The sequence below is a fragment of the Pyrgilauda ruficollis genome, unplaced genomic scaffold, assembly GCF_017590135.1.
Source record: "Pyrgilauda ruficollis isolate IOZ18807 unplaced genomic scaffold, ASM1759013v1 scaffold114, whole genome shotgun sequence".
Classification (NCBI taxonomy): Eukaryota; Metazoa; Chordata; class Aves; order Passeriformes; family Passeridae; genus Pyrgilauda; species Pyrgilauda ruficollis.
This window is the reverse complement of record NW_024509655.1, coordinates 1106631-1118870: the sequence shown is the minus strand read 5'-3', so window position 1 is coordinate 1118870 and position 12240 is coordinate 1106631. Positions and strand designations below refer to the sequence as shown.

Genomic DNA, 12240 nt, shown 5'->3' with positions numbered 1-12240 from the left:
ACACTGTTGGTATGTTATTAATTTAAATTATGTTCATCTGTATGGACAATGGGTGCATTCAAATATAAGCAAATAATACACGTGAAACAATAATTCCTTCTCTCTCTTCTTCAAGAATAAATATACTTAAGAATACACCACAAGGTGAGGAAAAACTAAAAGTCCTTGAACAAAAGTATCAGTAACCTCATCTTTAATTTCAGCAGAGTTAAAGTGAAAAACTCTCTTTGCTACTGAGATTATGATTATTCAAATAATTCTTCTTTGCAGCTCACGTGAAATTTGGCATACAAGCTTCAAAGTATTTTCTCTTTTAGGACAGATTAGATCTTTGAATGACCTAAAATCTAATCTTTTTTTACTTAGAGCAGCTTTCACATTTCAGTTGGATAAAGAAAAACATCTTAGGTTAATTACTATTTTTGCAGTTCACTAATTTGAAATATAACCCTTTAAAAGAAGTTGCTCCTGTATAAAAGGATTTTTATCTGATTCAGCAAATTTATTCCAGGGAAGTATGAAACTGACTCAAAGAAGTCTCTTTGTTACAAGAACCATTTTGGAATCTCCATCTGTACTGATTTTCCCTAAAGGCTGAGATATGCTTGAGGGAGAAAAAGAAAAAAAAAAAGGTCATTTGTAGACAAATTATGCAAATTAAAAATAGGAACAGTGTTGTGCTGTATGGTTCTGTAACATTTTATGTATTCTATTTATCTGCCTCTATTATTACTCTCCAAATGAGTACAGCCCAAATCAATAGTTATAGAATTACATTCCTTGAATACAAAGCTAAACCCAATTAGAATTGATTCCATTCTCCTTTCAAAATATAAAAAAAAGGTATCATGCAGAGATCTATATAGCCAGAATCCACAGTATTGATTTTAACTGTTATTGTTACAGTTGGTTTCTGAAGCCTGCAACAGGACAACTATCAAGACATGTCACATTTATTTGCAAGCAAATAAAAAAAAAAAAACCCCAAATGAAAAAAGCTTAGGGGAAAAAAAAAAAAAAGAACTGTGGAGCTGTGCACTGACAATGATACACTATCAGCTTACTCAGAGAAGTTACAGTGGGAATACACACATTGAATTATACATTACACGAATGCACTGATTTATTGTGGTAATAACATCCACCTCATTAAAAGATTCTGCTTTGCTGCAGTTGGAGGGCTACATATTGTTTACTGCTATAAATTAATGGCAGTGCACAGAAGACTGTAGAGCCCTTCTAACAATAGATCTGTAATGACAGTGCTGTATATCACAGCTTCCCCAGCAGCTTCATAATAAAATGGAGACAATGTGTTGGGCTAATACATTCTACCAGGCAGGCCCATATTTTTCTGACAACTGCTTCTAAGGATGAGATGATTCTACTGTGTTACACTGCACTGGGCACAGTTAACTACAGAATAAAGAAAAAAAAAGGAGAAATTAATTGAAATTTCTTACTTATTTCGTATTACAAAATTAACAGGGAATCATGATTACACACTGTATTCCCTCCCCTGTGAGTAAATGCCAAGGGGAAAAGAGGAGCTCTAAACTAAGCTGTGCTAGATGTAGCTATGAGACCACAAATTTACACGGCTCAACAGTTTCACTATAGGTTCTAAGGAAGAATGAGCTGAAAATATTTCACATCCTGAAATTCCAGAACATATTTTATTTGCAGTACCTTTTTTCCCAGAGAAAAATCAGATATTAGTTCGCCAATAAAAAATGTTTATTTAGATGGAGAGGGAAAAATGAAAAGTAGAGAGAGAAAAATTCCAATGAGCAAAAACAGTGGAGGAGATTATAGGAGCAAAAATGAAGAATGAAATCACTGATGGCTGCAAAGTTTTCAAATCATATTGAAAAATTAATTATGTGTTATGGTTTTAAAGTCAGTATCCATCTAAAAAGATGATCCAAAGTGGGGCAAGAATTGGGGTAAGGTAGTTTTTGGCTTCACTTTTGCCAAGGCATGACCACCTGTATTTTGGCCCAAAGTGGTTCTTGTAACAACATGTGCTACAGTTATGAAAGTTAAAAGCCATTCTTTACAAAACAAAACAACTTGATATTATTTTTTCAAGTATTCTCAAATATAGGAAAATGTCAAAATAAATAATTTCACATTTTTACCAAGAACTGAATACAGTAAATCTCAGTCTTTGGACCAAGCTTGCTTGCTTCCTTTGAAACATAACAAAGAAAAATGGTTTGCTGAAAAATAACTGAGAAAACACACTGACTCTTATAATCTACTCTGTCAAACACGTCCAGACACTGTGGTGTACAGTTTTATTTGTCAGTTTTTACTCTTGCTCTGTGCCAGACATTGGAACACTGACCCACTTTGCCTCTGCTTCAGAGGAGGCCCCACTGCACCCAACAAAAGAAAGCAGAATGTTCACTGCTCCTCTACAGAAGGCAGAATTTCTCCTGGACTCTGCCACTCATATTCAAGAATATATAAATTTTGGAAAATTGCTAATGATTTCAAATAAACAGCTTTAAATCTTCTAAAGAAAGAATTACTATATGACTATTTACAGTCCTACATTTAAGAAGAGGTGCTTTTTACTCCTATCTAATGTGCTTTCATATTTTAAATAGAATTGCTCCAAATATTTCACAGCTTCATTATGAAAAAAAGGAAAGAAATTAAAAAATAAATTTAAAAAATAAAAAAGAGCGGAAAAAATAAAAAAGTGTTTTTCTTTGTGATTTCTTACAGTTTTCTTACTCACATATAACCAGGTATTTGTATTCCTGTGAATACAATTTTTTGAGTTACTGAATCATGTTTGGTAGCATCCTTGCCAAGTATGATGTTTGTTTCCCATATATCTTATTTTCAAGATGACTATCTGGTTTTCATTTCTGATATTTTTCATATTGGGCCTAAAGGACCAGGGGGACCCTTAGATCATCTCATCTAGCCTTGAGCTTGTGTGACAAGAGGTTAAATGCCTTTGCATTATGTGATTTTGCGTTCAACTATTCACAGTATTCACTATTGATTACAGTACAAAGCTGTATTTGGCCAAGCTGCTTTCCAGAAAGGCATCTGACTCCTGAGGATGTGGGCAATCTACTACTTTTCTTGGAAGATTTTTCTTCTGATAACTCTTACCCTCATTCTAAAAAATCTATGTATTCCAGTTTGGTTACGAATTTACTGATATGTTATCAAAGAGATCTTACTAAGCTTCTCTCTGACATAGTACAAAGTCTCTACTTGCCCAGTATATTCTGAATTTAAAGATACTTACAGACTATAACTAGGCTTTTTAATAAACATAACAAGTGGAGCTCTTCAGGTCTTCCATTTTAAGGCATTTCTTCCACCCTTAAGATTTCTCTATTTGCCCACTCCTCAACGTATTCTAACATTCAGGAAACTGAAATGTGTTCAGTGTTTCATTGTTGGTTTTCTCCATAAATATGCCAACTGCTGGAAACTCTGCTGCACTCAAACCTTGCTTAGTTACTTTGTGTGTCACCAACACAAAATTGACTGAACTAGCAAATACTTGCATTATTGTCATAGTAGGACAATGTAGTAGGACATCCTGATCATGGAGTAAAATTTCTTTTTCCCCCAACAGAAATAAAAAGACAAGATGCAAGGGTTTAACTCAACCCAAACTTTATTCACTTAGGTCAGCTGGGAAATATCTGGGAATAAACTCATATAGTGTAGATCATTACTCTCTCATCTGTCATTTTTGGGTTTGAGAACAGCCCAAAAATGCTATTCCCTCCTCCCAGACTAGTCTCACTCACTGCTGGGCCTCACCATTCTTCCTCTCAGACAACTGGCTATGGTTTTCTTAAAAATTAGGCCCCATCTTCTTAGAGGGCATCTTACCTTTAATACATATCAAACTCAAATTAATTAAAGAACCATATCCAAAGAAAACAACAAACACTATTATCTGCTGCACTGTTTGAGCTGCCTTCATTGAGCAACCAGTGTCCTTGAGCTGTAAGATTTAAAAAATGGAAACCATTTATCAAGGAGAAAAACAGTCCTTACCAATTCATTCACAAAAAACCACTGGTTTCACAGCAGATGCTCCCCAAAACCTACATCAAAGACTACGCTAGGAGGGGGATATATGAATTTGGATAAATCAAAATTTACCTGAAGCCAAAGGGATAGAACTTGACAAAACCTTTTTATTCTTCCCCAGTAAGCATTTCAATGATACACAATAATTCTGAACTGATATGCTATTTTTTATTATTAATTATAATTTAGTGACTTAAGAACATGAGCAGCTACTGGAATTTCATGTACTTTCTTAGTCAAATAAGGAATTCTCTAGTTGAATGCTTTAGTTCAATAAGGAATTCTCTAGTTGAACTTGTATACACAATGTTAAAACTGTAATAGTTATGAATATTAGTGAGTGTACTTATTTTGATATAAACACATCATCACTGCTTTAAAAACTTTTAAATACTCCAATTTCTATTCTCATAACAGAGAATTCAATAAGGGCTAGAGCATAAGCAAAAAAGGTCACATGCATACAAATTAAAAAGTATTTGTACATATGGTTTATATTTCAGATGTTTTTAAGAGCACGCATAGTCCTTTGAGACAGCAGGGTCAGGAAAAACTGATCTATAGATGGTGTAATAACTAGCCTCTCTGAACATGTCAATAGAAATAATACTTAATGGTGCAAAAGACAGAAGATTCCCAAAGTTCACAGTTAAAAAATATGGGTCATAAGCTAATGTCAAGCATTAAAATGAAAAATAAAAAACCTTATTATGCAATAACAGTGATGTTTTAGCAAGAGGTCACTGACAGGATATGCTTCAGGTCACCTAAAAACTTGGAGGAATTTGAATTTAAAAGAAAAATCTCCATGCCTTCACATTACCAACAATAGTATCCAATGTTGCTACAACCACCTGTAGCAGATTGCAAAACAATGCACTGCTGAACTGCTAATTAAGGACACACTAATGAAGCACAGTAAGGTTTAATCACAATTAGCACAACTGAATGTGTCACACACTTTGCACCTGAGGTATTAACCTTAATACTGTTGGGAAACCAAACTGAAGACAGTTGTTACGTGTTGTACACTTCCAAGAGGTCAGGGAGAAAAGAAACGGAATGCCCCTGGGAATCATGAGGGAAATCCAGCTGCTGGCAGGCAGTGAGGAAGGTATGGTCTTAGAAAATAACCCTGCCAGTTAAAAGATAACATTTGCATGCACTCTCCATGACTTAACCTGTCAAGTGAAAGAAAACTCTGCACTGTTATTCCTTTGCTTAAAAAACAAACAAAAAACTTCTATGGATTTTGAGAAATAGGATTAAGTGAGAAGTCACATGCACTTGAGTCATAGCAGGAGATTAAAACATTCTCAGTTTGCCTTCCTTTTACAGACCATGTTCCTAGCCAACACACCATACAGCCACAGAAAACAGCTGCCATTGTACCTAACACCAGATCCACATAAGACGATCACAACTAAAAACATAATCCTTTTTGTTTGTACTAAGAGCACAAAAAGCCAAAAGCTGTCACAAATTCACATTTGCTGCAGATTTTTCTCAGGTCACACAAAATAAACATTATTCTGTATCACATGTAAGCACCAAGCCTGAGAAAAGGAGCAGCAGAAGGCTAGAAAGGGGTACTTGGGAATGTATAAGGAGCTTTTTACTGTAATCTGTACTGTTTCATAAAACTATTCCATTCAGATTATATCAATCCTGAATACAAACAGTCAGCTAAGAGCCCATCAATGTCTCTTGTTTCACACATGCATTGCTTTGCTCCTAAGGTGAATTCATACATCGTCTTGCTCCCCATTTCATAAAATTTCCTGATTAGTCAGCCATCACCTTCAATACCATCAACAGATGAGCATTGTCAGAAGTTTTATCAGCTCCCTTTTCACACTCTTTTTCAGATTAGCATCTATGCTGAACAGTATAATGTAGCAAACAAATTTTTGGAATGTCAGTGACCACCCCACTTTGAAAACAAACCTTGGGTTTATGACTCTGAGGCAGCTTCAAGTGACTGGCTGGATATAATATCTAAATTATTTTAATTAATCTTGTTAAACTATTCACCTCAAACTTTTCTTAGTATTTTTTAATTGATTTCCCTCATTTGATCTACATTTTTATCTGTTGATGTCTGAATTTTAAAAAGATGAGTTGATGTATGCATCAAAGTCCACAGCCTGAGAACTACCTTAAACTCCTCCTTAAACAAAGACTACCATTATTTTACCATGATCTCATTTTCTGACCACTATTTTTAAGCCTGGATTGTTGTTTGACCCCAAGAGGCCTCCAGTTCCTAGGAGTTTGACCAACTCAGTTTTAGACAGCTCCAGTTAGATGAAAAAATCCCATATTCATTATCCATATGAGTGCAATTTTTAACTTGGCCACCATTGTGCTTGTTCAGAAATCTGAGTTACACAGATGTGTGCTGTAGTGCCCATAATCTGCTGAGTTCAAATGTATGAATATAAAAAGGAAGAGAAGCTGTATCAAGAGAATAATTTTCATTTCACATTAGGAAGACAGAAAACACACATTTAGAATGTCTGTGGCCCAAGACATGTGTGTGAAATTACTTTATTTTGATTTCTAGTAGATTTTATGACCCATGTGCCCCATGATTTCCTGTGACTGTTTAAAAGGTCATGAACCTCCTTCAGTTCATTTCCAGTTGGAAGACGACATATGTCCAGGGCACCTAAAACTGAAACAAGAGCAAGATGGACAATAACAGCAGATACAAAATTAGAATATCATTTTGAACATCCATGGTTAATTTTGAGCTATAATTTTTCTTATCTTTGGAAATTTCTACATTCCAAACAATACTCCTCCTTGAGGTAAAGCAAGACTAAGATTATTAGGCTTATTACTAAAATGATTCTTTTTGATCCTGCAAACCTGGCTTTTGCCCAAATACCTAAATTTTTTTTTTTTAATTTGAAAAGATTGCTTGAAGATAGCTAAGTGATCCTAGAAACTGATATATGCATCTGAAGTACAAATAGTATGCTTCCTGCAACAGAAAATAAGCCTGTAGTGGGAAGAGAAGAGAACATGGAAGAGAAAGTAAGAATGGAAATGAGAAGCATTCTATCATCCACTTGTAATACTCTTTAGAGGAGGCGGTATGACACAGAGAATAACCAACTAAAGACAAGGAAAAAACCTCAAAGGCGATGCTATAAAAGGATGGTTATGACACTGTCATCAGCAACATAAATTACCAGAATATGTTTTTAAAAATCTATCTGCACTGAGAGTAGGATTTCAGAAAGGATGTTTTGATAAATCATCTCAGAGATACATTTGGGTCAAGCTCCAGCCTCAGCAGGTCTCCACAGGAGTTGTGGAGAAACAGACCACTGTGGAAATCACATGTTTGTTTAGAAAAAAGGTCCTGAGACAGATGCCGCATGAGCTCATATCAACATATCAACTCAACTGTGGGTATCCAACCTGAACAAAGAAAGCCCATAATAGTCCAAAGTTCTAGCACTGTCATGGGATGTGAACTTAATAATCTTGCACAGCTTCCTTTGAGAAGCTGTACTAACTGTGGACTCCTAGCTGACACATTTAAAAAGACTTAGATTTGACACAACTTGAAATTTCTAAATAATTTTTAAAAAGTAAATTCTTCATTGTCTTAGGCACCAAAAAAAACAAGAAGATATTGACCTGACTTCCTTTCTGCCAGATCAAAATCAAAGTTTTCCTTTTCTCTACACAGTTGGAGCAGTAAACTGTGATGAGTTTCTGGGCACGCATATGGAAAGGAAATAAATTACTGTTAAAACCACGCAGACATTTAAGTGAAGTATCTTTAAATATTTAAAAAACCTTTAGCAGTGCAAAAGCATAGACATGCTACAATACATAATTAGTACATATTTGGAACCATTACCCCCAAGATAACATTGCTACAATGAAAATATCACAGTATACATAACATCCACAAATTTTCCTGCAGAATATTAGCAAGGCCTTCCAGATACTTATCACAAATTCATCATCTGACATGAAGTTTTAACATTTAAGCTACACGGAGCTGATACTGCTAGAACTGCCAAAACAGTAACCAAAACTTGAACTGCTTTATTTGAAAGAGGTATGGTATAAAGACTCTCATTGTGTGTGTGTGTGTGTGTGTGTGTGTGTGTGTGTATAAATATGCAATAATTATTTGCTGTTTAAAGCTCCCAGTTTTCCAGCAAATGATTGAGAAGGTTGAATGTAGATAGAGATGAAACTTGAGTAATCTCCTGCCTCAGCACCAGCAATGGAAAGATTCCCTCAGAACTGAAAACACACTTAGCAATCCTCCTCAAAGACTACTTTCAAGAACAGAGAAATCCATATAACCAGTGAATGTTAATAAAAAACCCACATATAAATAGAGTAGGTTTGCTATCCAATCTCCAAACCTCCAAATGGAGGTGCCATACCTAACTTAAAATGAGGAAAATTTGTTTTGTTTGAGGGAGGAAGAAAGACCAGGACTACAGTGCTGAATGAATTGACTCTTCAAATGACAATACAATTAAAACAGACCCCTCCTAAGTACAGCACTTGGAGAGTTCTTTTCCTTGTCTTCAACTATTTCAGCAATGACATGATCTATGCAGAAGCGTCACTTAACAAAAGTTAATGGAAAATGAGGTTGCAAAAATCATGTCATCATCCATGAATGTATTAATGATTAGTACCCTTAATTTATGCACTAACTCAAGCTACACAGGGCTAACATTACTTTTAAGTTTTCAATGTTAATTTAAGTGCAGTTCACAAGAGTATTCTAGCTTGGTGATAGATATTTTTGGGTGTAAACTACCTTCAGAAATTTTCTGGCCAGGGGATTATTAAATAGCATTTATGGGATTCCACCAAAAATTATTTTAAAATAAATAAAAGTTTACCTTTTAAAGATTTGTTAAAATATAAAATATGAGCAGGTTTATCCATGAATGTGGATCTGTGTCAGTCAGACTTTCTAGAAACCTTAGAGTTAATGACTTCTTCACATTAAGTAACACAGTTAGGAAAAGTTACAACAGTAGTACCTCAGAAACTCTGCTTTGGCTTCAAATGTGTACAAATACACATTCAAAAGGCATGGTACAGTCTTCAAATATATATATACGCGCACATATTCAAAAATATATACACATATATACGTGTATATATATATGTGTGTTTATTTGTCTATATGTTTGCTGACTATACAGTACCTTTTTAAAGGTTAAAAAAACTAAATCAGTAATTAAAACCTTTTCATAGACCCGTGTTTAGTTTAATCAATTGCAAACCGAAAGCAAAAACTTTTAAAGCTGCCATATTTCCATGGGGATTTTTAGTAGCAAATTACCAATTTCTATAAGATTTTTTAAAAAGCTATATTTAATATACTTTCCTTACCTTTTCTACTAATTAGCTATGTTGCTGCACATGCCAACCATTTCCCACAAAAACTACCTTTTAGGAAAATATCCTGCTTGCTGATCAGTGCACCCAGTCCTTGTAGAGAAAATGAGAGATACTTCTACTTTTTAAAATTAAATAGTCCCTTCTGGGAAAGCATTGCAAGATAATAATCACACTTTATAAGCAGGCTGCATATCGAATCTGCAAATGGTGGGGGGACTGTTGCAAAAACTCACAAGGTTACTCTGCCAGAAAGGAATTGTTTGGAAAAGTTGCTCAAACCCACCAATATCTTTCTGACAAAGGACAGCTGCATTACTCCAGCATACCTGAAGGGGTACACAGAGGAAGTGATAAAATGAACTTTTTACTCATTGGAATATGGGCAGTGACTTAAAAGTACCTAAAATATAATGGTATCACAGGGTTTGCTACTAAATAAGTACAATTCTCAACAGAAAAAAAACAAAGAGAAAAAGTCTAATTTTTAACCTTTATCAGCCTCAGCATTTTTGACTTCATTAAAATTTGAAATGAAATGTAATGTCTTTGTTCCAACTAGGAGCACCTTCCAACAACAATTATTAGGTTTATACAATTAGAGGCAATATGAATACATTAATAATTCATTTTCACACAATCTGATTCTTATTATCAGTACACACATGAAGAAATTAAACACTGTTAATGGTTGTGCAGGAAACGTTAATGTAGTAGACATGGAAAATGTTTACAAGACTGCAAAATACTATGATAAAAATATAAAGGTTTATTTGATGACAAATACCTTTGACAAATCTCTGAAGTTGCTAGGAAGTGTAAGGTCCAACTCCTCTGACTCATAGTTGGTGATAACCCAAGGGAAGACAGGGTACTGATTCAAATCATTGTAAGTTCGCCCTGACAAAAAACCAAAAAAAGCCCACTGTGAATAAAGAGTTATATTTAACTAAAATACCAATCTCTACAGATACAATAATATAACTTTATGAGCTGTTTGAAAGAACTGCAGTTTATTTCAGATGTGTTATAATTTCAATATTCTAATTTGCTTTATTGAAAGGATAATGGAAAAGTTGACAATATGCTAGTATTTAATCTAAAACATTTCAGCCCATTTCGCTTTAATTGTAAATTCTTTTGCATACAGTAAGATTGACAGTTAAATTCATTCATTTCCTACGCATTTCTCCTTTCCTTGTTTACATCATCTTGTCTTCTGTTTCCTTAAGGTGAAACACTTCCAAAATTGGAGGGTCAATGATTTTTGTTGATACTAAAAATTAAAGCACTCTTTTTACGTAATGTCTTAGATACAATATGCAAAAGAAGAATGAAGTAGCTCAGGAATTCAGACTGAAGAATTCTTCAATTAATAACTGTTTCATCTACAGAATTCACTTTGAGGGGAATTGATCCTTGCCCATTGTCCATCTATGAATATGCCAACATTTACCAGGACAGAAAATTTGGTCTGGATACAGGTTCACGTGTACATTTTCATGCATCTAAGATGGAAATAATACACTTCTTCCAGTAAAACCAAAATATTCAATTAGAATAAACATATACCATGCATCCATACACAACCCAAAGCCTGGCTTCTGAGTTTAAAATGCAGTTTTTACATGGATCCTGTCTCTTTTTATCATATTGTTGCAGAGACTTATTCATTCATATCATCTTCAATCGGCATGTTCTTGAGATTTTGTTCAGCCTGGTCTTAAAAGTCTCCAAAGACAGGTTTTAACCTCTTCCCCAGGAATATTGTTTTACAATCCAATCTGTGAGGTTGTCAGAAAACATTTTCTAAACCTCCACCACAGTTTTTCTTCTTCCAGTTTTCTTACACCATTCAGTATTTTTCCATCGTGGTTTGCAGAGTTTTTAAATGGTACAGTCAGTCTTTCCCTAATCACTTGGCTTTAGTGCACATTATCTGTTATTGAGGATTAAGGCCACTTACATGACACTGGGGTAACTATCTTTCTTTTAACTCCCTATCATGGGCAAGTCAACTTTCCCTCTTTCCATAACGTTATCTTTTTGCTTCTTCTAACCTCAAACACCAAGCAGATAAGAATTCTATTTATTATTTCAATAACATATTAAAGCTGAAAAGGGTCATTCATTAGAGCCATAGAAAACAGTGTCATGATGTGCCTCATTCAGCTTGAGCAGTAACGAGGCAAGCAGATCGACCCCTACTTTTAAAAATCTGTCAGCATCCTAGTACCTCTGCCTTGATGACTGATTACAGAAAGCACCAAAAGTGACCATTTGTATAAAATGCAATTAGTGCAAGCACAGGAATTTGTTATATCAATCGTGTTAGCAAGAGCCAAGCCTGAAAAGGAATTAACAGACCTTTCACCACAGAAAACAGCTGAAAATTGAGAAATTTTCTAAGTTGCTCAGAGGACAGAGCAAGCTGGAAAATAAAAGGGATGTCATAAGACCCAACAGTCAGCCTCCACTTAGTAAACTGAAGCCCAGCTGGTTAGAAGCTGATGGGCTAAGATGAGTTAAACAAAATATAGCTCAGTGTTTACAGAATGGGTGGTTAGGACAAAAATAAGTGCATAAAAATTAGGGTTGGGTTTGGATTAACAGTGTCCTAGAAGAGCAGCACTGGCAATCCAAGCACTGCACCCTTTTTTGAGACCAACCATGCATCCTGTAACAGTGGTATTTATTAGCTCCAGGAATATCTTGCTCCCTGGATGAGATTTCCCAGAAATCTCAGCATCTATGATATTTAGGGAG

The 12240-nt window shown here is 34.9% G+C and overlaps 1 protein-coding gene across 4 annotated transcripts in view; it reads right to left on the bottom strand.

Annotated features, from left to right (window-relative positions):
* Positions 1-12240, bottom strand: part of LRBA (LPS responsive beige-like anchor protein) — a 366577-nt gene that overhangs the window by 103156 nt on the left and 251181 nt on the right. For all 4 annotated transcript variants that reach the window (XM_041479868.1, XM_041479849.1, XM_041479878.1 and 1 more), the window contains exon 44: positions 10262-10374. In XM_041479868.1, coding sequence (XP_041335802.1) covers positions 10262-10374 — 113 coding nt within the window. The remainder of the gene's footprint in view (positions 1-10261; positions 10375-12240) is intronic.